Here is a 26,464-nt window from a genome sequence, read left to right on the forward strand (position 1 = left end):
TAAGATTTGGGGGCCCATACCAAACTTCCTCAACCGTCTGAGGTGAAAGGGGCGCTGTTGTGGCTTAATATATAAATACAACAGATTCGGGTTAATCGGGATCAGTACATTTTGGCCCAATTAAGTGGCTGTCGCAATAAACCAAACTTTCATGAAAGTAGTTAAAATGGTATAAAAAAGACAAAGTGAGTAAGAAATTATGTATTTGAATGAAATACAGAACAAGTAGAACGCTATCGATACTACTACAGTACTATAAAACTGTGTGTTGGTATCCTGATGAAGAGTCTCAGCCCGAAACGTTGACTGTACTCTTTTCCATAGATGCTGTCTGGCCTGCTGTTCCTCCAGCATTTTGTGTGTGTTGCTTGGATTTCCAGCATCTGTAGATTTTCGCTTGTTAGTTACTAATAGTTATCAACAGAGGAATTCATCCAGTGCACACTGCCGTGTTCTTTTGATTGACTGTAAATGAACAAAATCAGCATAGATAACTAGTGCAAATAATAGACTGCCTTCATACAATGTTACTGATGGTTGCATCTTCCAAATCTTTATTTTCATTGTAACATTCAAGGTGATTGTCAATCCCTCTTCAAATTCTTTGTAGGTCCTAACTTGCTGAAGTAGTGAAATCATTTCATTTTCACTCCTGGCTGTTTCTGGCATCTCCAAGCCTGAATGCTTGAAACTACAGTGAGCAAAACTGTTCTGAATTGTCTTAGTGTTTATTATTTGCCAGTATCAGTGACAAAGATCACAGCTTTTTGAATACAAACACACACAGCTGCCGTTTTTTAAACACGAGAAAGTCTGCAGATGCGGGAAATCCGATGCAACACACACAAAATGCAGCCCAGATGAAGGGTTTTGGCCCAAAACATCATTTGTTTACACTTTTCTATAGATGCTGCCTGGCCTGCTGAGTTCATCTAGCAATTTGTGTGAGTTGCTGATGCTATTTAATAATTGTTTGCTCTCAGCATGGAGTAATGTGTAATGGCTACACAAGTGCACTCAGCTGACGCTAGTTAGGACCTGTTCACAACAGTCTCCTGCCCCAATTAAGCAGCATAGTGTCCCAATAACCAAAGGGAATCCCGGCTGATTTCTCAATTTGTTTTTGTTCTTTAATAGTTGTCCCAACTAGGCAGTTGCCTCGATTAACTGATGGCCCAATTAATCAGAATCCTCAAATCAAATTTTCAAATCCTTTTGTCCCCTTTGATACACTTTGCAATGATACAGCTCCATCTTGGGCACTAGCCTACAAAATACCGAGGACATCTTCAAGGAGCGGTGTCTCAGAAAGGCAGCGTCCATTATCAAGGACCTCCAGCACCCAGGGCTTGCCTTTTTCTCACTGTTGCCATACAGAAGCCTGAAGGCACACACTCAGCAATTCAGGAGCAGCTTCTCCTCCTCTGCCATCAAATTTCTAAATGGACTGTTCCTGAATCGCTGAGTGTGTGCTTTCCCCTCTGCCATTCGTTTCCTAAATGGACATTGAGCCCATGAACACAACCTCACTTTTTTTAATATACAGTATTTCTGGTTTTTTTGCACAATTTTTAATCTATTCAACGTATGTACAATTTATTTATTTATTAATTATTATTATTTTGTTTTTTTCTTCTATATTATATATTGCATTGAACTGCTGCTGCTAAGTTAACAAATTTCACGTCACATGCCAGCGATAATAAACCTGATTCTGATTCTAACACATCTTGTAACTTTTTCCAGCACCTTGGTATCACATCATAAAGAGTAGTTGACATATGAATAGTGTTTAAGCTGAGGGAGAGGTGGGGGAGAAAGAGATGCAGGTAGATGCTGACAGAGATGGGTGAAGAGAGGTATGAGAAAGGTTGCAGCGAGCAAACGATGTTGGACTTAACAACCTTATTCTATGCTGTGAGTTATATGCAAATCTCTTAGAATAAAATTCTGTATTAATCAATTATTCAAAGCCAGATTGCTTTTGGCATAAATAGCTACTACTGAAGCTGTAAATTGATAGTTTACACTCCCACACTCCCTCTTTATTCATTGAGTCATAGAATATGACAGCTGAGAAACAGGGCATTTGGCACACTTAATCTGTGCCAAACTATTATTCTTCCTAGTTCCACCTACCTGCACCCAGACCATAGCCTTCTGTAGCCCTCCCATCCATGTACCTGTACAAATTTCAAACTCCTGGGAGTGCACATCTTGCACAACCTCTCATGGTCCCTGAACACCTCCTCCACAGTCAAGAAAGATCACCAATGTCTCTAGTTTCTGAGGAAGCTGAAGAGAGTTGGTCTATGCACATCTATACTCAACATCATTCTACAGATGGGCAGTGAAGAGCATCGTAACCTTCTGCATCACTGCATGGTACAGCAACTGCACTGTGGCAGACAGGACTACAGGTAGTCAAAACTGCCCAATGCATCTGTGATACCAGCCTACCCACCATCAGAAAGATGCCATAAAAAGGCCAGCAATATCATGAAGGATCTAACCTACCCTGCTCATGGACTGTTTGCCCCACTCCCATCAGGAAAAGGCTGTGTAACATCCATGCCAGGATCACCACACTCAAAAACAGTTACTTTTCTTTAGAAAAAGGTAAAACAGAGGCTTTAACAAAAATAAGATTAAGGTTAAAGGGCAGCAGGCTACTTTTCTGCAGGGAGGAAATGGTTAATATGAGAGGACATAATTTTAAGGTGATTGATGGAAAGTGTAGGGGAGACAGAAAAACGTTTCTACCAAAGGAAGTGTAAAGCACTGCTTCCCTCCACGAGCCTGCAGGTTACCCTTGGGCAAAGTGTGGCACCTGCTTAGCCCCCTGATCAGGGTCATGAGAAGCCATGGAAGCAGGTGGTGGATGGCTCTGTGAGCAGCTGGTACATCTCACAAGTCCTGGTTATGTGACCACTGATGGCAGGAGACAATCTCTGAGTATTGATAATGGCTGGTGGAGTGGTCACCCACCTTGTACAGACACTTCCCAGAAGAAAGCAATGGCAAATCCCTTCGTAGAAATATTTGCCAGGAACAATCGTGGTCACCATCATCACCCACGTCATACAACACAGTACGTAATGATGATGACTGAAGATTGACAATAACCAGTCTTGAATCATTACCATATAACCATATAACAATTACAGCAGAGAAACAGGCCATCTCGGACCTTCTAGTCCATGCTGAACTCTTACCCTATCCTATTCCCACCGACCTGCACTCAGCCCATAACCCTCCATACCTTTCCTGTCCATATATCTATCCAATTTAACTTTAAACGACAACATAGAACCTGCCTCAACCACTTCTGCTGGAAGCTCATTCCACACAGCTACCACTCTACCCTCTAGCTGCCTGTCCCACTTCTCTTGCCCTCACCCTATCACATTTCCTTTGTCTGATACACCTTTTCTGCAACTTAAATTTATCTTCTTTATTTTTCTATCCAAACTCTGACCAAGAGTCTCTTATCTGAAAGGTTAAGTCTCTCACTCTTTACATCGTGCTGCCTGACTATTTCCTCCATTTCAGATTTCCAGCATTTGCAGATTTAACATAATTTTACATTAGTGTCTGCAAGTGTGTGTTTTGCCACTTGGGGAGCATTCAGCAGGTCCTGGAGCTACACTTTCACGAGCATCATCACCTTGTCGGCTGAGAGAAACCTTTGAATTTCCATTTCCTGTGTTGTGATGCTGTGCACTAGGTTCTTCCAGACCTCATTAATGACAAAAGCTTTGTTGAGTAACTTTTGTCAGAATCAGAATCAATGTTTAATATCACTGGCATTTGTTGTGACATTTGTTAACTTTGCAGCAGCAGTACAGTGATAACACGGTAACAGAGATTTCCAGTACTGATCATCTTGCTGACAAATGTACAGCCTCTGATAAATAAAGTCGAAGATCCCAGAGCTAGGATGCTGTACTGGAGAGACATTAGGACCACTTGTGTCTTGTTTCACAGAGTATTAGTTAACTTCTTCTGTTCCAGACTCAGCGATTCAGATTGATGTGTTCACAATACACCGCTAAGATAGGACTACTGAGTCTTTCAAAGCCAGAAGAGGAGGAGTGTGCTTCATGATCAGCTCTTCATGGTGTATAAATGTGCTGGTGCTGCCCCAGTTCTGTTCACCACACCTGGAATACCTTGTGATCAAATGTCCTCCATTTTACCTGCTGCGGGAGATTTCAGCCATCATTTTGGTAGCGGTGTCCATCCCACCACAGGCCAACGTCAAGCAGGCTCTAGACAACAGTGATTTTGAAAGTATATATTCCAAAGCTTTGTCGTAGATTCACAGATACAGGGCTTTGGCTCGACCAATCAATGCAGACCTTGGTGCCCATTCAGCTAGTCCCAATTTCCTGTAATACTCCATGTATCTGTCCAAATGCTTCTTAAATGATACTACTGTACCTGCCTCAATCACTTCCTCTGTCAGCTCATTCCATATAGTCACCACCGTCTACATGAGAATGTTGTCCCTGGCATCTCTTTTAAATCTTTCCCTTCTCAGCCTAAACCCTTAGTTCACCCTAAACCTTTAGTTTTGAACTCCCCTGCCCCGAAGAAAGGACTTTTAGTATCCACCTTATCTGTGGCTCTTATAATTTTAGGAACAATTCTATAATGGTCATCCCTCATTCTCCTACATTCCAGGGAATAAAGTCCTTTTCTGCTAACCCTCTCCCTATAGTTCACGCTCTCTACTCCCAGCAAGATCCTGAAAATCTTTTCTGCACTCCAACTGGGTGACCTAAACTGTACACTAGAGGACACTGAGGTACTGCAGATGCTGGAAATCTAGAGCAGTACACACAATGTGCTGGGTGAGCTCAGCAGGTCAGGCAGCATCTACAGATAGGAATAAACAGTTGATGTTTCAGGCCAGTCCTGATGAAAGGTCTCGGCTTGAAACTTCGACTGTTTATTTCCATCCCTAGATGCTGCCAGTTTCGAAGAAGGGTCTCAACCCAAAACATCATCTTTTGTTTTCATATCTGTTGCCGCTTTCAATGAACTATGCACTGTTATTCCCATGTCTCTGTTCCATTACACTCCCTAGTGCTCTAGCATTCAATAGTTCAGTAGTTCCATTAACATCAGAGAAATGTATACAATATACAACCTGAAATGCTTGTTCTTCGCAGACATCCATGAAAACAGAAGAGTCACCCCCAAAGAATGAGTGTCAGTAAACACATTTGAACCCCAAACCCCCCACTTTCTCCCACACACAAGAGGCAGCAAAGTAATGACCCTCCCCCTCCCCCACTTACTTCCAGAAAAAGGGCATCGGCATCCTCCACCCACCAAGCAATCAATAGCAAAGCCCCCAAGAAAGACCAGGATCTGCAGTCCAACAAAATCTCATTGTTCACCCGACAATTCGACATACCACAGGTTCTCCGTCCCCCAATAAAGGGACTCGCTGATTTGGGATGATAAAGTCTGTTGTGTTGCTTTTTTCCCCCCAAGTTCACTGATTTGAAAATCGAGAGAGTGAGAAAAAAAGCGAATTGCTGAGTGGAGGACTCAGATGGCATAGAGTCTGCTTGTCCACAGGGCTGTGAAGGCGCACTCGTTTTCTAGGCCACATCCTTGGGATATCAAAAAGCCGCTGGTCGTGAACTTTCAGGAGTGGGTCCCCCTCAGCACATGACCAAAGTCTGAGTTTCCCTGCAGATCAGGATCTCCGACAGGATGCCATTCACCCTGATAAGAAAATAAGAGAGACATTAAAGGTTGAAATTAAATTATTTCCACAGATGAGCTCGAAGGAGTCGCTGTCAAATGCCGTTGAAGCTCCGCCCTCCATTATAGTCGTCCTATGATGGTCTGACTTGCAAAATGGATCATCTCACCCTTATCTGTATCACAATCCATTTTCTATTCCTTGGCCAGCTTTTCTAAATGAGTAATCTTCCTGCTGTGATCTGTCATTACCTTCTTCACTATCAGCAGCACCTAATTTTGTGTTACTTGTAAGCTTACTGATCAAGCCACATGCATTCTTATTTTTGTCTGTCTACTTGACTTTTCACCAAAACCTCCCCAAAATAACAGTACTGTATTTATCAATGTGGACTGGAGAGCAACGTTGTAAATCTGGTGGGAGCAAGGGGTGTAGGGAATGGTGATAGTGGAGTGCCGTGGGAGGGGTGTGGGTGCACTGGTGCAGACACACCCATTCCTGAGACACCAGGCAGGGTGATTTGATTCCATACAATTGGTTTATTGATCATTACAGCTTCCCACGTACATGCCTAAAACTTTTGCACAGTACTGTATATACATTTCTCTTCAAGTACTCATAGTTTTACAGCTGATTTGGATTTCTGTTTTTAAATGTGTGAATGAAACATGATTAGTTATGAAAGTGCATGTCATAGTTTCCAAATATGTATCTTTACCTTCCTATGTATTAATAGATTGACTTAAAACAGTCACATATTATCAGTTTGTAAATGTGTGAACAAAACATATTTATTTATATTCTGTCTGGGTAGCCTCCAAACTGATGGCCTGAATATTGATTTCTTGAACTTCTGATAAATAAATGTTCGGCTGGAAATGTTGAATGCTTATTCATTTCCATCGATGCTGCATGACCTGCTGAGTTCCTCTAGCACTTTATGTCTGTTGCTTTGGATTTCCAGCATCTACAGTATCTCTTGTGTTTGTTTATTTATGTAGGTACATGCCAGTTTCCAAAAGTGTATTTTCAGCAGAATATATTAACACAGATGCAAGAAATCTGGACTAGAAACAAAATGGTGGAAAAACTTAGTAGGTCAGGCAGCATCTGTGGAGAGAGGAACAGAATTAATGGTTTAGGTCTGAGCGCTTTGCTGACTGTGCTTACGTTGGGAGCGAATGAAAAAATAAATCATAAAATGGTGTGAGGATAGCCATCATGGATCTGACCCGAAGCATTAAGTCTGCTCCTTTCTCCATGGATGAGTATTTTTATTTGGGTTATCTCCTTTCAAATATATTTGTGTTCAGCGTTTTGCCTGTAAATCTGCAACTTCTTCATCCTCAGGTGGCTGGCCATCTCTTCTGGAATTGGTGTTACGTTTCACAACTAGAGTAGCAGAAAAGAAAAATAATTAACCCCCAGTGAATCTTGATCTTTTGATGGTATTGTGTACTGTTTGCTGGGTCTTATAACAAAGAACCAAAAACACACACAAGGTGTTCAAAGACACATTTATTGCCACAAAGTTTACAAAACTTGTTTTTTATACAAGTTTTTAGTCTATTCTATGGCTGTTATCTATTCTGGGAGTCAGCTCCTCCGCTGCAGTACCAAGGCCATCAGTATATTAATCTCCTCGTAGTTACACAATGAACAATGATCAGGACATTACATTCCTCTTCTCACACACACACACACACACACACACACACACACACACACACACACACACACACACACTTAGTTTACAGCAAAGCACTGTGGGATTATACAGGTTCCATTTTGTTACATTATAAAATTAAATACATAAAAAAATCTCAAAGTTTCAAATATGTTTCCACAATGGATATTTTCTCCTTCCCTCAGAGTATCGTCCGGGATTTTGCTGCTCGTTGTGGTGGGATTTTGCAGGAGGCAATGAAATGGGCTCCATCAGTCACCAAATCCCATCTTCAGGTAAGCAGGCAGAAGATCAGTCAAACAGCAAGGAGGCATAAGATTGCAGGTAATACTTCGATTGATATTAGTTGGCAAATTCCTGGGTGTTGCCTGATATGGAAGGTTCCTACTTTCTCTCAACAGGTGGCATAGTAGCATAGTGGTTAGCGTAATCAGGGATCAATTCCCACTGTTGTCTGTAACGAGTTTGTACGCTCTTCCTGTGAATTCCTGGGTTTCCTCTGAAAGCTCCAGTGTCCTCCCACATCCCAAAGACCATAGGATGTAGGAATAGAATTGGGTCATTCGGCCTATCAAGTCTGCTCTGCCATTTGGTCAAGGTTGATTCATTTTCCTCTCAACCCCGTTCTCTGCCTTCTTCCTACAATCTTTCAGGCCATGACTTATCAAGAATCTATCAATCACCACCTTAAATACACCCAATGACCTGACCTCCACAGCCACCTGTGGCAACGAATTCCACAGATTCACCACCTTATGGCTAAAGAAATTTCTCCTCATCTCTGTTCTAAATGGACATCCCTCTATTCTAAGGTTGTGCCCTCTGGTCCAAGGCTCATTCATTATTGGAAACATCCTCTCCACATCCACTCCTTCGAGGTCTTTTCAGCATTTGATAGGTTTCAATGAGATCCACGCTCATTCTAAATTCCAGTGAGTACAGGCCCAGAGCCATCAGCACTCCTCATACAATAACCCATTTATCCCTGGAATCATTTTCATGAACCTCCTTTGAACCCTCTCCAACATCAGCACATACCTTCTTAGATAAGGGGTTCAAAACTGCTCACAGTGCTCTAAGTGAGGCCTCACCAGTGTCTTATAAAGCCCTAACATTACATCCTTGTATTTATATTCTAGTCCTTTTGAAATGAATGCTGCCATTGCATTTGCCTTCCTCACTACTGACTCAACCTGCAAATTAACCTTTCGGGACACCTGCATAAGGACTCCCAAGTCTCTTTGCACCTCAGGTTTTTGAATTTTCTCTCTGTTTAGAAAATAGTCTACGCTTTTATTCTTCTACCAAAGTTCATTAATATAGACTTACTAACACTGTATTCCATCTGCCATTTCCTATTCCCCTGAAGGACCGTAGAAAGGGTGCAGAGGAGATTTACAAGGATGTTGCCTGGGTTGGGGAGTATACCCTTTGAGAATAGGTTGAGTGAACTTGGCCTTTTCTCCTCGGAGCGATGGAGGATGAGAGGTGACCTGATAGGGGTGTATAAGATGATGAGAGGCATTGATCGTGTGGATAATCAGAGGCTTTTTCCCAGGGCTAAATTGGTTAGCACAAGAGGGCATAGTTTTAAGCTGCTTGGAAGTAGGTACAGAGGAGATATCAGGGGTAAGTATTTTATGCAGAGAGTGGTGAGTGAGTGGAATGGGCTGCTGGCGGCAGTGGTGGAGGCGGAAACAATAGGGTCTTTTAAGAGATTCCTGGATAGCTACATGGAGCTTAGAAAAATAGAGAACTATAGGTAATGCCTAGGTCAGGGGTAGGCAACATTAAGCAGAAATTATTTTCTCGCATGTGTTATTCATTAATTTGAGGCAAAACATAACTAGATGTATTTAAATGGATAATTCCCATATTTCAAGTTTTTTATGGCATTTATCTGGCCCACCATCCACTCATTAATATGCGATCTGGCCCACAGAGGCAAAAAGGTTGCCGACCCCTGGCCTAGGTAGTTCTAAGGTAGGGACATGTTCAGCACAGCTTTGTGGGCCGAAGGGCCTGTTTTGTACTGTATGTTTTCTATGTTTCTATGTAATCTGTCTGCAGCCTCCCTGCTTCCTCAACACTACCTACTCTCCACCTAAACACGAGGAATTCTGTAGATGCTGGAAATTCGGAAGATGAAGCCACACTCAAGTTGGAGGAACAACACCTTATATTCCATCTGGGTAGCCTCCAACCTGATGGCATGAACATTGACTTTCCTAAATTCTGCTAATGCCCCACCTCCCCCTTGTACCCCATCCGTTATTTATATAAACACATTCTTTCTCTCATTCTCCTTTTTCTCCCTCTGTCCCTCTCACTATACCCCTTGCCCATCCTCTGGGCTCCCCCCCCCCCTTTTCCCTCTCCCTGGGCCTCCTGTCCCATGATCCTCTCATATCCCTTTTGCCAATCACCTCTTGGCTCCATCCCTCCCCCTCCTGTCTTCTCCTATCATTTTGGATCTCCCCCTCCCCCTCCCACTTTCAAATCTCTTACTAGCTCTTTCTTCAGTTAGTCCTGACGAAGGGTCTCGGCCTGAAACGTCGACTGTACCTCTTTCTACAGATACTGCCTGGCCTGCTGCGTTCACCAGCAACTTTGATGTGTGTTGCTACTCTCCACCTATCTTTGTATCGTCCACAAACTTGGCCATATAGCCATCTATTCTGTCATCCAAATCATCAACATACAACTTCAAAAAAAGTCCCAACACTGACCCTGTTGAACACCACTAATCACTGGCCGCCAACCAGAAAAGGCTCCCTTTATTCCACTCCGTCTCCTGCAATTCAGCCACAGCTCTATCCATGCTAGTATCTTTTCTGTAGCACCCATGGGTATTACAGGAAACATCTACAGGTTAGTACAGGTGCCAGAAGCATGGTGACACTTCAGAATCACTGACATATGTCATGAAATTTGTTGTTTTGTTGTGGCAGCAGCACTGTGCTATGCATAAAAAGCTGCTGTCAGTTACAAAATAATATAAATTAAATAGTACAAAAAGAGAACAAAATAGTGAGGTGGTGTTCCTGGGTTAATGGACCATTCAGAAATCTGTTGGTGGAGTACAAGAAGCTGTTCCTCAAACATTAAACTATTCCTAAAATGTTGAGGAAAAGCTCTGAAGGAACAAGAAAATTTGTCATATAAAAGTTTCATTTGTCAGACTGATGCAGCTACAAAGAAGGCACAACAGCAGCTATATTTCAGTAGGAGTTTGAGGAGATTTGATGTGTCACCAAAGACACTTGCAAATTTCTACAGATGTACCGTGGAGAACATTTGATTGTACCACAGTTTGGTATGGTGGGGGGGAGCTACTGCACATGATCCAAAGAAGCTGCAGAAAGTTGTGAACTCAGTCATCTCCATCATGGGCATCAGCCGCCCCTCCCCCACCCCAGCATCCAGGACATCTTCAAGGAACGATGCCTCAAAAAGGCAACATCCATCATTGAGGACCCCATCACAGTCTACAGATGCTGGAAATGATTTATAAACATGAGAAGGTCTAAAGATGCTGGAAATCCAAAGCAACTCCTGCTGAGTTCCTCCAGCATTTTGTGTGTGTCATCCAGATCCTGCCTTGTTCTCATTGTTAACATCAGGAAGGAGGTACAGAAGCCTGAAGACACGTTAAACGTTTCAGGAAACGTTTCTTCCCCTCTGCCATCTGATTTCTGAATGGACATTGAACACCACCTCACTACTTTTTTTTCTATTTTTGCATGACTTAATTTAAGATTATAATATAATTTAACATATATATATATATACTTACAGTAGTTCCCAGTTTTCTTTTTCCTCTATTATCATGTATTGCATTGTACTACAGCCGCAAAGACAATAAATTTCACAAGATATGCCAGTGATATTAAACACGATCCTGATTCTGATTCTGGCTATCGAAGGAAGGACGTTGTTCTTCATTTTTTTAGATCTCATTTGAAGTACATTTCTGGGCATGCTACGTCACAACTGTATCAGATAGAAACCAGGGAATCCACCGAGGAGAAGCAGTCTGGTTTTCTCTTTACTGAAGAAGTTTAGATCCTCTCTTCGACGGGAGTTCAGTGAAACCATCTCTCACTGCTCCCCATCTGTAATTTCTTCGGTTCTTCAACTTTTCGACCACACTTTGACTCAGGCTCGCTATCACAGCCATATATCCTTTCTTGGAACGTGCCTCCGTCGCCAACTTACTCCAGTTGGCTTTAGGATTCGTTTCCAAGCCTCTCAATTTGGACCTTCTGAGGATCCCAGGTACTCACATTTTATTGACTCTGCCTCTCGCCGCTTCTCCCGTCAAGCTCTGAAGGCGACTCTCTCCGCCATGAGGAGGTACTTGGTGTCCCTATCCCAGACCCTTCCACACCTTCGGGACACTTTCTTCGCCGTCTGTAATGGTCCTACCCATTATTTCATCCTCCGTCGGATCCACGCCTGCAATCGCCGTTTTTTTGACTTTGTCATGTTAGGCAAAGATCGCAAGATCCTACATCTACGGACTCCAGAGCCTGCTGGCCCTGAAACTAGCAGGCATGAACTTCAGATTGCCTCTGCCATTGATCTCGCCGGCTCCATCACCTCAGGGCATATTCAAAACCCAGACTCCAGCAACGACCATGGACACCTTCACAGCGATTGCGCAACCACCAACTGCGACGCCAGCCTTGAACTCCAGGCCGGGTCTTTATGTGCTGCTGTTGTGACTCCCGTCTCCCCTTCCCCCACCAATACTCTGCAACCCCGTCTCCTTCAGATCCCATCGTCAGCTCCTCGGTCCTCAGAGGCTCCATCTTCCTCTCACCCCAACCCTCCCCTCTCCATTGACACCCCCAGCCTCCCCCCTCCCCCCTCCCCCCTCTGATCCCAGCTCTCAAGATTCCAGCCTTGAACTCCAGGCCGGGTCTTTATGTGCTGCTGTTGTGACTCCCGTCTCCCCTTCCCCCACCACCACTCCGCAGCCCCGTCTTCCTCAGATCCCACCGTCAACTCCTGGGCCCTCGGAGGCTCCATCTTCCTCTCACCCCAAACCTCCATTGACACCCCCCAGCCTCCCCCCTCCCCTCTCTGATCCCAGCTCTCATCCGTGCCAGGTCTTTACCATCCCCTCCGACCTTCAACTGTCAGAGGCAGAACGCTCGGTCCTCAGTAAGGGCCTCACCTTTGTCCCCCTTTGCCCACACCTCAGCGAGTTCCGTGTTCGCCACGATGCGGAACTTTTCTTCCGCCGTCTCCGTCTCCGAGCCTACTTCTTCGGCAAGGACTCTTCCACCCCCACCGATGACCCCTTCTCCCGTCTTCAACCCTCCTCTTCTTCATGGACACCCCGCTCTGGTCTTCTGCCTGCTCTGGATCTCTTTATCGCTAATTGCCAACGGGACATCAACCGTCTCGACTTCACTGCACCTTGTCCCCATTCCAACCTCACTCCTTCCGAACACTCTGCTCTCCACTCCCTCGGCACTAATCCTAACCTTATTATTAAACCCGCCGATAAGTGGGGTGCTGTTGTAGTCTGGCGTACTGACCTCTACCTTGCCGAGGCACAGCGACAACTCGCGGATACCTCCTCTTATTTACCCCTCGATCGTGACCCCACTAAGGAGCACCAGGCCATTGTCTCCCACACCATCACCGACTTTATCCGCTCAGGGGATCTCCCATCCACTGCTACCAACCTTATAGTTTCCACACCCCGCACTGCCCGTTTCTACCTCCTACCCAAGATCCACAAACCTGCCTGTCCTGGCCGACCTATTGTCTCAGCTTGCTCCTGCCCCACCGAACTCATTTCTGCATACCTCGACACTGTTTTATCACCCCTTGTTCAATCCCTTCCGACCTATGTTTGTGACACTTCTCACGCTCTTAAACTTTTCGATGATTTTAAGTTCCCTGGGCCTCACCGCTTTATTTTCACCGTGGATGTCCAGTCCTTATATACTTCCATCCCCCATCAGGAAGGTCTCAAAGCTCTACACTTCTTTTTGGATTCCAGACCTAATCAGTTCCCCTCTACCACCACTCTGCTCCGTCTAGCGGAATTAGTCCTTACTCTTAATAATTTCTTCTTTGGCTCCTCCCACTTCCTCCAAACTAAAGGTGTAGCTATGGGCACCCGTATGGGTCCTAGCTATGCCTGCCTTTTTGTTGGCTTTGTGGAACAATCTATGTTCCGTGCCTATTCTGGTATCTGTCCCCCACTTTTCCTTCGCTACATCGACGACTGCATTGGCGCTGCTTCCTGCAGGCATGCAGAACTCGTTGACTTTATTAACTTTGCCTCCAACTTTCACCCTGCCCTCAAGTTTACCTGGTCCATTTCCGACACCTCCCTCTCCTTTCTAGATATTTCTGTCTCTGTCTCTGGAGACAGCTTATCCACTGATGTCTACTATAAGCCTACTGACTCTCACAGCTATCTGGACTATTCCTCTTCTCACCCTGTCTCTTGCAAAAATGCCATCCCCTTCTCGCAATTCCTCCGTCTCCGCCGCATCTGCTCTCAGGGTGAGGCTTTTCATTCCAGGACGAGGGAGGTGCCTTCATTTTTTAAAGAAAGGGGCTTCCCTTCCTCCACTATCAACTCTGCTCTTAAACGCATCTCCCCCATTTCATGTACATCTGCTCTCACTCCATCCTCCCGCCACCCCACTAGGAATAGGGTTCCCCTGGTCCTCACCTACCACCCCACCAGCCTCAGGGTCCAACATGTTATTCTCCGTAACTTCCGCCACCTCCAACGGGATCCCACCACTAAGCACATCTTTCCCTCCCCCCCTCTCTCTGCATTCCGCAGGGATCGCTCCCTATGCAACTCTCTTGTCCATTCGTCCCCCCCATCCCTCCCCACTGATCTCCCTCCTGGCACTTATCCGTGAAAGCGGAACAAGTGCCACACATGCCCTTACACTTCCTCCCTTACCACCATTCACGGCCCCAAACAGTCCTTCCAGGTGAGGCAACACTTCACCTGTGAGTCAACTGGGGTGATATACTGCGTCCGGTGCTCCCGATGTGGCCTTTTATATATTGGCGAGACCCGACGCAGACTGGGAGACCGCTTTGCTGAACATCTACGCTCTGTCCGCCAGAGAAAGCAGGATCTCCCAGTGGCCACACATTTTAATTCCACATCCCATTCCCATTCTGACATGTCTATCCACGGCCTCCTCTACTGTAAAGTTGAAGCCACACTCAGGTTGGAGGAACAACACCTTATATTCCATCTGGGTAGCCTCCAAACTGATGGCATGAACATCGACTTCTCTAACTTCCGCTAGGCCAAGCCTCCCCCTCGTACCCTACCTCCCCCTCGTACCCCATCTGTTACTTATTTTTATGCACACATTCTTTCTCTCACTCTCCTTTTTCTCCCTCTGTCCCTCTGAATATACCTCTTTCCCATCCTCTGGGTTCCCGCCCCCCTTGTCTTTCTTCCTGGACCTCCTGTCCCATGATCCTCTCGTATCCCCTTTTGCCAATCACCTGTCCAGCTCTTGGCTCCATCCCTCCCCTTCCTGTCTTCTCCTATCATTTTGGATCTCCCCCTCCCCCTCCAACTTTCAAATCCCTTACTCACTCTTCCTTCAGTTAGTCCTGACGAAGGGTCTCGGCCTGAAACGTCAACTGCACCTCTTCCTACAGATGCTGCTTGGCCTGCTGCGTTCACCAGCAACTTTGATGTGTGTTGCTTGAATTTCCAGCATCTGCAGAATTCCTGTTGTTTGGTTTTCTCTTGGGTGGTTAAAAATGATAATGCTGTGTACATACATCTATTGATGCTTCTGGACACATCTTCAATGATGTTCCTGGAATCCTCGGGTGTTTCGGGTCTTTCAACATCATACAACCCCCTCCAGGTGACCCAGCCGGGGCTGATCAGACCCCAGCTTGTGTCCAGATGACTACCTACTTATGACTCCATGGCTCCCCTCTTTTGAGCCACAGCCATCTTGAGGCCCTCTCTGCCGCATCGGTGGTACTGCAGATGGCTCTCCTCTTCCTCTCTCCCTTGATGCCCAAAATGCTGAAGGCTCTAACTAAAGAATGGGCTATGAATCCCCTACAACCAACCTCCACTGGGAGACACTTAGCTCTCCATCCAGCCTGCTGTAAGAATCTTATAGATAGAGGAAGTAGGGAGTATGTTTCTTCAAGTGGGAAAGTCTGGAACTTGGAGAAATAACTTGGCATATTGAGGAGTAGAAGGAAGAAATATTACTTCATTACAAGGTTTAATAGAAATCTGGAACTCCTTTCCATCTTACTTCCCCCCCCTCCCCCCCACACTCTTCAATTCCCAAGCATCTCTCAGTGCACGTGTCACTCAAAGCTCTGATCACTAGTTTTTCCCGGGCAAGTCAGTCCAGAAAACTTAAGTATATGGACTTCAGTTGTTCCATGTTGCCCAAGTGACAGTTTGGGCTTGTGGGAAGGAGCAGAGGCTTATCTGGTAAAATGGCCTTGTTTTAAATTTAGTAAATGTTGCCATCTCGTGGCAGGCAAAATAAATTGCCCAAATGCTACAGAATATTTGACTGCCTTAAGAATATGGGTTTAGTCAACTCAGAGCTAGTACTTGAGTCATGGTGGACTTATGCGTTCTGTGAAAACTAGCTTCTAATTTGGATAGGTTTATTTTGTTCCATAAGATTCGGATGATTGTAAAAATATGACAGCATATCTGTGTTTTATTTTTCAGGAATATTTGAACAAGAATCAGAACTGGGTGTTCGGTCTGTCTCAGCACACTGGGCTCGCTATGGCAACAGAGAGTATCTTGAATTTTGCATGTTACAACAGACAGAACACCACACTGGGGGTATGTACAGCAGGGAGAGAGTTGGTGATATATGATAAATATTCTAATAATATGTTTATTCCCTCATCTCTTCCTGATATACTCTTTGGTCATCCCATATCTATTCAATAAGACTGATGGTCCACTGTCGTCTATTCCTGATATACCCTTTGGCCATACCATAAGACTGATGGCCACCTGTGCTATTGCTGGGAGCTCACTGAACCCCGCAGGAACCTCTTCTCCCAGCTCCAGAACAATGAACGATCCTGTAGTCAGAGCTCCAGTTGTAGACGAGTCAATCTTCTCAATGCCCAATAGTTCCTACAGTGAGTATGAAGGATCATCAGGTACCAACAATAGAATGATAAGGCATAGCAGTGTGTCTGATGTGAGTCTTTGAAACCTTTTGACTTGCTGCCCATTACACCACTGGTATTTAGGGCAACAATGAAGGTTTTTCATCTCTGGCAGTGTTCAGGGCTTCCTTCATCGTGTCAGTAGTTTGGTTTTCACTACTGCCAGTCACGCAAGTCCTGGGTGGGGACTCAGGAATACTATTACACTCAGATGTAGAAGGATTCTTTATTGCTTTTTTTTATAAGTTTTGTTGGACCGGTCAGGGTTGTTGGCCCAGAGCTGAACCCCTAAACCTGGGGGGCTGGTGGACCACTCTTTGTCTGGCCTCTACCCTTTGACCTGTTTGACATAGGTGACCCCACCAAGAGTCAAAGCATTAAGCCCTGACTCTAGCAAATATAACTAAGGGGGTCAGTGAACCCCAAGTTGGGAACCCCTGATCTAATCTATCTATCTAGTGTGGAACAGGCACTTCTAGCTCAGCAACCCACCTGTTCCCATGATTCAGGACATTTACAATGACAGGTGTGTAAAAAGGGTCCGTAGGATCACTGGGGACTCAAGTCACCCCAACCATAATCTATTCCAACTGCTATCATCCGGGAACCGGTATCGCTGCATAACAGCCAGGCCCAACTGGCTCCGAGACAGCTTCTTACACCAGGCCATCTGACTGATGAACTCACGCTGATCTGAGTTACTCTATATTACATTGACTGTTCTGTTTATTATAAATTACTGTGATTGCACATTGCAGATGGCGACGTAATGTGAAGACTTTACTCCTCATGTATGTGAAGGATGTAAGAAATAAAGTCAATTCAAATTTAACCTAAGCTTAATCACAGGACAATTTACAATGACCAATTAACCTACTAAAAGGTACCTCTTTAGACTATGGGAGGAAACTGGAGCATCCGGATGAGCGCGCGCGCGCACACACACACACACTGAGAGGACCATACAACGCCGTTACAATAGACACTGGAATTGAACTCCAAACCTCGACATCCTGAGCCGTAATAGCGTTGCACTAACTATGGCTCCCTTCCCATGTAAAAGTTATTATTGAACTGCCTCAACCTTTCATACAGGCCTTTCCAGTAACTTGTGATGGAAAGCTGCCTGTGCCACATCAGCAGTGGTTGTCCATGACCTTGGATCATTACTCAAGTAATAGAACAATACAGTATGCATCCATGTCCTTCAGCCCATTGAGGCCATGCCCTCTTCCTGTTTCTATTCCTCCTGCCATTGGAAACAGGTTGTCCTCATTTATTCTAAACCCTGTTTTTTTTAATGCTGATTTATAGTTCTCCCTTTATCCTTGGACCTCCAAGAAGACCACAATCTTGTTGTAGTTTGGAGACTTGCATGCCTCAGTGACCTGGAGAGCTACATTGGCTGGAGTCAGAGCCTTCTGTTTTTGCTCTTGGCAGGGTCACCATGTCAAACAAGTCAAAGGGTAGAGGCCAGACTAAGAGTGGTCCACCGGTCCTCCAGGTCCAGGTCTAACAACCTTGGCTGGTATATCAAAACTATTATGGAAACAGCAATGAGGAATACTTCTACATCTGAGTGCAATGGTATTCCTGCGTCTCCATCTGGGACTTACATGATTGACATTAGTGAAAATCGAGGAAGCTACTGACACGGTCAAGAAACCCGCCAGAGGTGGAGGAACTTCATTGCTGTCCTAAACACCAGCAGCATAATGGGCAGCAGATAAGTTTATCCTTAGGAGAAATCCCCCTCCTTTATTATTTCAATTAGTCTTGTTGCATTAGCAACAATGGAAATTCCCTTTTTTCTTCTTTGTTCCAATGCCTGATGAAGATTTGCACTTTCACCCCAGAGGTACAGTTATTTTCTGTGTTGCATTGTACTTAAAATATTTAAGTTCAAAGTTCAAAGTAAACTTTGAACCATCCCAACAACTATAAGGAACTTGAACAAAAGGGGATAATTACACTCACTTGCCCATCCATTGAAATGTTCCCACAACCACTTTAAGGATTCTTTATTTCATCATCTTATGTTCTCGTTATTTATTTATATTTGCATTTGCACAGTTTGTTGTCTCCTGCACTCTGGTTGATCTTTCATTGATCCTTTTGTAGTTGCTATTCTATAGATTTGCTGAGTATGCCTGCAGGAAAATGAATCTCAGGGTTGTATATGGTGGCATATATGTACTCTGATAATAAAATTTAATTTTGAACTTAAAATATGTAGAAATATGGCTCATTTTTGCTGTAGGCACCCTGTTCAAATATATTCATTGTATATTGGTGGCACAGTACATAGTGGTTAGCTTAACACTGTTAGAGCACCACCAATCACCAATCAGGATTCAATTCCTGCTGTATTCTGTAAAGCATTTGTATGTTTTCCCTGTGATCCCATGGGTTTCCTCTTGAACCTTCAGTTTCCTCCCACATTTCAAAGATCTATGGGTTGGGGTTAGTGAGTTCTGAACATGCTGTATTGGTGCTGAAAGAATTATCTCCTCAACCCTGTTTTAAAGGGAGGGCATTGTACTTTGAAAGCATGCCATTGGATCCTAGACTTGTCTGCTAATGGAAACATACTCTCCACGTCCACTCTGTCCAAGTCTTTCAGTATTTGGGATGTTTCAGAATCAGGTTTAATATTACTGGCATATATCGTGAAATTTGTTAACTTTGCAGCAGCAATAGATGATAATAGAGAGAAAAAGAAAACTGAATTACTGTAAATATATACACACACACACACACATACATACACACACACATACACACACACATACACACACACACACACACATACATATACACACACACACACACACACACACACACACACACACACACACACACACACACACACACACACACACACACACCCCTTTAGGCTTCTGTTAGACTTGTGAGACCATAGATTTGTGCCTTGGAAGGTTTCCAGGGAGCAGGCCTGGGTAAAGTTTAATGGAAGACCGGCAGTTGCCCATGCTGCAAGTCTTCCCTCTCCACGCCACCAATGTTGTCCAAGGGAAGGGCACTAGGGCCGATACAGCTTAGCACCGGTGTCAAGTATATATAGTAAATAGTTAAATTAAATAAGTAGTGCCAAAAATAGGAAAGGCAGTAAGTAGTGAAGCAGTGTTCATGGGTTCAGAGGAGAAGAAGCTGTTCCTGAATCGTTGAGTGTGTGCCTTCAAGCTCCTGTACCTCCTTCCTGAAGGTAGCAATGAGAAGAGGATATGTCTTAAATGGTGGAGATCCTTAATGATAGACGCCACCTTTCTAAGGCATTGATGATGCCCTGGACACTATGGAGGTGAGTGCCTATGATGAAGCTGACTGAGTTCTCGATGCATTGCAACTTATTTCGAACCTGTGCAGTGTCCAACCCCCATACCAGACGGTGTGAAGACTGTGGAAAGAGTGTAGAAGAGGTTTACTAGGATGCTGCCCAGACCGGAGGGTGTCTGTACTGTTCTATGTTCTATCATCTATGAAATGTCAGAATGATGTTTGTCTTGCTGAATTGTCACCGGACATGAAAAATAATGGTTTTCTATCAGAATGAATTGAGTAATTATAAACCCTATCACCTGACTGACGGAGTTTACACCATCTGTAATGCCTTATGTGTTCTGCAGACTACTCAACTAAATGAAAGGCCAGCGTGTGTGAAGAAGGACTACTCTAATTTTATGTCCTCCCTCAACCTACGTAATCATTCTGCAGGAGAGGTAAGTGTAAGGTTTAAATTTAACTCCTTGCCTTTTCTTCTTTTTCTTCTTCTAGCCCATCACCCTCTCTGGGGCATCTGGCTAGTACCGCTGTCCTGGGCACGCCTTTCAAGTCCAGCTGTAGCCCGTCGATATATCTTCTAGAGCTTGCATTGAGACAATAGCCCTCCATATCTCTACCATCCTTTTACCTATCCAAACTTCTTTTGTGTTGAAACCGAGTTTGCATGCACCACTTGCGCTGGCAGCTTGAGGGACAGACTCTGAGGGGTACCTAATCAAGGTGTACAAAATTATGAAGAACCAAAGGTAAGGCAGGTAGGAAGAAACAATTTTCCCACGGCAAAGGTGTCTTAAGATCAGAAGGCATAGGTTTAAGGCGAGGATTAAGATGTTTAAATGGGGTGAGGAAGAATATTTTCACCCTGAAGGTGTTTAAAAAAAGTCATAGCGTTGTGGAGCACTCCAGCACAAAAACAGGCCCTTTGGCCTATTTAGTCTGTGCTAATCTAATATTCTGCCTATTCCCATCGACCACAACTGTCCATACCCCTACTATCCAGGTACCTTGTTTACATCTTTTCTGTGACCAAAACTGCACACAATACTCCAAATTAGGCCTCACCAATACAACTTCAACATAACATCTCAACTCCTGAACTTAGTATTTTGATATATGAAGGCCGATGTGCTAAAGCTTTCTTTAGGCACAGATCCTTCCTCTCCTGGAGGCAAGGTCTTTGGAGCTTCTTTTGGTGTTTCTGGGTTTTTACAGGGTGGGTGTTCTAGCTCCGTGGCCTACCCTTCTCTTTTCACAGGTGGGATCAGGACCATCTGTGGTAGAGCTTCCTCTCGTGTTTGCTCAATGTATTTGGAATCCAGAGTGAAGATAGACCAGTATTTCCTACCTTGTAAAATTAAATTCATGGTGTTTACTTATAGTGTGATCCAAGATGAACCATAGTATTAGCTTGGATTACTTAGTAAAGTGCAGGGTGTGTGGAAAGATGATCACACCTTGAGGTTGTTGAAGTCCTAGAAAGTTAGTGCCAACAAGAGTGAGTAGGAAAACAAATCTGAAATTCCAACATCCAAAAACCTCTGAAATCCAATTTTTTTAAGCACTGACATGATATCACAAATGGAAAATTCCATAAGGTAATGAACAGAAGTTAATGAAAAATAGAAAAAAAAACACTGCATAAAGCAAAAAAAAAAGATTTGAATTGTGTATCGTTAGCGTCGGATTGAACGTATGCTGCTTAGTGGCATGCTGATCACGAAACGAACAAAGATCTATCACAACGAACTGTAAATTGAAGGTAATTGTGAGTATTCAACAGGCTGGTTGCAGACATGTGAGAAAAGGCATGGCATTACATTTTAAAGCATCTGCTGATCATGAAAGTCTAGCAACAGATCAAGTCTACAATGCTGATTGTTTTTATATCTTACATAAAACCTAAAAGGAAGTAAAATACAAATGCAGTGTACTGTAAACTTTTCATTGAAACACGGCATCATAGGTGGAGCCTGAAAGCCTGCTGTTGTTTGTTGTTATTCAACAGCTGATTCAGGTATTCTCCCAATGCTGCTGTGCTGCTTTTGTTACCCTGCACACATTATATTTTCATTATATTAATGTAATAATTTTCACTGTTAAGTGTGTGTGTGTATATATATATATATATATGATGGACAAGTATAAGACAAAGGCTGCTTACCAGTAGCCATACAGTATATTCAGAGTCAGAAACGATGGCGATCCCAAGCTATCTCATTATATATTCCAAAATCCAAGCAAATCTAAAATTCGAAGCACTTCTAGACCCAAGCATTTCGGATGAGGGGTACTCAACCGGTACTAAATTTTGTTTTCTTCCTCACTAGTGTTGGGTTTTTAATCTTCTGCTGTAGGGGTGCATGTGGGTTAATAAAACGATAATGGGTTAGATTATGATGCTTCTCATTGTAATTATCAGGGGTACATAGGATGCACAGTAAGGTCTTTACCTGTCCTCTCGTTTTTTTTTTCCTTTCTGAATGTGACCATGACCGCCCATGTAATAAGACACGGCACTTAATGAATGAATGAACGGGGAGAATGTCAGAACTACAGTACTGAGCAAAAGTCTTAGGCACATATATATTTCACTAGGGTGTCCAAGACTTTAGCACAGTACTGTAGTAGTTATTCGTATTGTACTGTACTGTTGCCACAAAGGAAAACAACCTTCATGACATGTGTGAGTGATGATAAACCTGATTCTGATATGGGTCTCTATTGTGGACTGAGAGTGGGGAGGGGGCAGGGAGAGGGGAATCATGGTTGGAAAAAGGGGAAGGCTACGGGAAGCACCAGAGAAACATTCTGTAATGACCAATAAACCAATTGTTTGGAATCAAATGACCTTGCCTGGTGTCTCAGGGCTGGGTGTGTCTGCACCTGTAACCCCCTCGCCCCGGCACTCCTTCTCTAACATGTCCCACACCCCTTCCGCGGCGCATCACCCTTGCTATTCCCAACATCCTTTGCTCCCGCCAGATTTACAAACTTGCTCTCTGCTCCATGTTGGCAAATACAGTACCGTGCAAAAGTCTTAGACATATATATGTATCTGTAGGGTACTTACATAGAGTGGGTGTTTGGAATGCCCTTCTGGGGTGGTGGCAGAGGCTGATACATTCGGTACATTTGAGGGATTCTTAGATAAGTGTGTGAATGAATTGAAAATAGAGAACTATGTGGGCAGAAAGAGTTAGATTAATCTTGAAATAGGCTAAAAAATCAACATAATATTGTGGGCTGAAGAGCCTGTGCTGTTAACAAAGGCAAAAATATAGTCTTTACTTTCTGTTAATTAAATCAACTCGTAGTGATTATCACTTTGTTTAATGTTTCAAGGGTTTCAATATTTCCTTCCCCTCTGCAGGTGGCAGGAATGATTGAGTTCTCCGAAGCGACTGGTTGGCAGTCCGACCTGAACAAAATCATGATTAAAAAACTGAACGATGCACTGGGATCAGTCGACACTGACGCGTACACACAGTCCATGTTCAATCTCACAGCTCTGCTCATCCGCAGAGAGGGTGAGCAGTATACTTATAAAAAATTTCCAACAGATATGCTTGCTACTTTGCAAAACATATATATTCTGCATTGTACACGTTACAGTACAACTGAGCTGTTTTGTGCCTGGCTAACACTTTACTATGTTGTCTAGGATATGGCATAAAGATAAAGATTTATTTGTTATATGTACGTCATAACATGCATCAAATGCCTTCTTTTGCATCAAATTAAATTAGCGTCAAAAGACGTGGGCATCATACTTTACAGTGACAGTGTTTGCAGTGATATGCAAAGGGGATCAAAAAATTGAATTTATTGAAGCAACACACACAGAATGCTGGAGGAACTCAGCAGTTCAGGCAGCATCTATGGAAAAAAGTAAACAGTCAATGTTTTGGGCAGGATTGAGAAGGAAGATGAGTGGAGAGGAAGAGGCTAGCTAGAAGCTGATAGGTGAAGCCGGGTGGGTGGGAAAGGTAAAGGGCTGAAGAGGAAGGAATCTGATAGGAGATGAGAGTGGACCATATGAGAAAAGCAAGGAGGAGGGGACTCGGGAATAGTAAGCAGTTGAGAAGAAGTGAAAGGTCAGAGTGGGGAATAGAGGAGGGTGGGGGGCTTCGTTCACTGTAAGGAGAAATCGATGTTCATGTCATCAGGTATCCAGACGGAGTATAAGTTGTTGCTTCTCCACCCTGAGGGCGGCCTCATCTTGGCACAAGAGTAGACCATGGATTAACACATTGGAAAGGGAATGGAAATCGGAATCAAAATGTTTGGCCATCGGAAAGTCCCACTTGTGGTGGATGGTGTGGGGTTTTATTGAACTTATTGGAGGTTTACAAGCACTAAATCAATGTGCAAGGCTGAGAAATTCAAGTGAGGTCCTTTGCATCAAGTGCAAAGTTTATTAACTGTTGCTGGTTGTGTTCTACTTCTGAAATTCAGTTTCTTTGAGTTTGTCAGAACCGAATTTCAGAAAAAAAGTCCAGTACACCTCCACTTCCAAATTGTACGTTAAACATCAACAAGCAAGGATGAATTTCTTCCTGCTGGTATCTGGTACCTCAACAGCAGAGATCAGCTTATTAATTTCCTTTTTGGACCGCTCTGTAACTGAAGATAAATAACAATAACAGCTGTGAAGATCCCTTCTGCACCTGGTAACCCTGTGATCTCTGTCTTGGAGGCCGATGACAGGCTGCTTTTCAGGAGGGTGAAGCCTCACCAGGCAGCAGGCCCCAATGGAGCACCTTGTAAGGCTCTGAAAAGCTGTGTCAACCAACTGGTGGGAGTATTCAAAGACATTTTCAACCTCTCATTGCTACAGTCATAAGTTCCCACTTGCTTCAAAAAGGCAGCAAACTATACCAGTGCATAAGAAGAGTAATGTGAGCTGCCTCAATGACCATTGTCCAATAGCACTCACATCTACAGTGATGAAATGCTTTGAGAGGTTAGTCATGGCTAGAATCAACTCCTGCCTCAGCAAGGACCTGGGCCAACTGCAATTTGTCTATCACCTCAGTAGGTCTGTGGCAGGCACAATCTCAATGGCTCTTCACACGGCCTTAAATCACCTGGACAACAAGCACCCATGTCAGGATGCTGTTTGTTGAATATAGCTCAGCGTTTTACACCATCATTCCACAGTCTTGATCGATAAGCTACAGAACCTAGGCCTCTGTACCTCCCTCCAATTGCAGAAGGCCTTTCTAACCAGAAGACCACAATCTGTGCAATTGGTAATAATATCTCCTCCTCACTGACGATCAACACCTCAGGGGTGTGTGCTTAGTCCACTGCTCTACTCCCTCTATACCCATGACTGTGGCTAGGTATAACCATATAACAACCACATGACAATTACAGCATGGAAACAGGGCATCTTGGCCCTTCTGGTCCGTGCCGAACTCTTACTCTCACCTAGTTCCACCGACCTGCACTCAGCCCATAATCCTCCATTCCTTTCCTATCCATTTAGCTATCCAATTTAACTTTAAATGACAACATCAAACCTGCCTCAACCACTTCTGCTGGAAGTTCGTTCCACACAGCAACCACTCTCTGAGTAAAGAAGTTCCCCCTCATGTTACCCCTAAACTTTTGCCCTTTACTTCTCAACTCATGTCCTCTTGTTTGAATCTCCCCCACTCTCAATGGAAAAAGCTTATCCACGTCAACTCTATCTATCCCCCTCATAATTTTAAACACCTCTATCAAGTCCCCCCTCAAACTTCTACGCTCCAAAGAATAAAGACCCAACTTGTTCAACCTTTCTCTGTAACTTAGGAGGTGAAGCCCAGGTAACATTCTAGTAAATCTTCTCTGTACTCAATTTTGTTGACATCTTTTCTATAATTCGGTAACCAGAACTGTACATAATATAGCGCAAATGCTATCTATAAATTTGCAGATAATGCAGCCATTGTTGGTAAAATCTCAGATGGAGATGAGAGGCCGTACAGGAGTGAGATATACCAATTAGTTGAGTTGGTGGTTGTCTCTCGGGGTCCGAGGAAGGCTAAACAATGTGCAGTCATCTGTGGATACGCGTGGCTTCGGAGGCTGAAGGCCGAAGCACACATGCGGTTGCAGGTTGGGCATGGAATGGTGGTTGTTGGAGCAGGTGCATACACAGCTTTGTGGCGTTGGTCTCGTGCTGCTGCAAGGTGCTGATTTCGGTCATCCTCAAAGTCAGATGCAGCTTTTCTGGTCAGGGCGTGCCACGCAGCCCTGTCGGCTGCGGACTCCTCAAGTTGTGGAAGCTGGAGGTCTGCCCATTTGATGTACGATTTCAGATTGTCTTTGAATCTTTTTTTGGAGCGGCCCTGATTGTGACTGCCATGCTCAAGCTCACCGTAGAGCAGCTGCCTGGGGATTCTTGTTTCACCCATGCGGATTACGTGGCCAGTCCAGCATAGCTGGGCCTGGAGGATCCTTGCCTCAATGCTTGTGCTGTTGGCTCTGTCAAGGACTTCCTGGTTGGTGATTTGGTCCTGCCATGGAATCCTCGAGATCGACCGCAGAGAGCGCACGTGAAACTGCTCCAGCTGTTTGAT

At 44.2% G+C, this 26,464-nt stretch overlaps 1 protein-coding gene across 4 annotated transcripts in view; it reads left to right on the forward strand.

The window, feature by feature from the left end:
• pi4kab (phosphatidylinositol 4-kinase, catalytic, alpha b) overlaps positions 1-26,464 on the forward strand; it is a 347,746-nt gene that overhangs the window by 199,665 nt on the left and 121,617 nt on the right. For all 4 annotated transcript variants that reach the window (XM_072240890.1, XM_072240891.1, XM_072240889.1 and 1 more), the window contains exons 28-31: positions 7,595-7,684; positions 16,135-16,254; positions 20,240-20,332; positions 23,266-23,422. In XM_072240890.1, the coding sequence (XP_072096991.1) occupies positions 7,595-7,684; positions 16,135-16,254; positions 20,240-20,332; positions 23,266-23,422 (460 nt within the window). The remainder of the gene's footprint in view (positions 1-7,594; positions 7,685-16,134; positions 16,255-20,239; positions 20,333-23,265; positions 23,423-26,464) is intronic.

Source organism: Mobula birostris, chromosome 22, assembly GCF_030028105.1.
Source record: "Mobula birostris isolate sMobBir1 chromosome 22, sMobBir1.hap1, whole genome shotgun sequence".
NCBI classification, from domain to species: Eukaryota; Metazoa; Chordata; class Chondrichthyes; order Myliobatiformes; family Myliobatidae; genus Mobula; species Mobula birostris.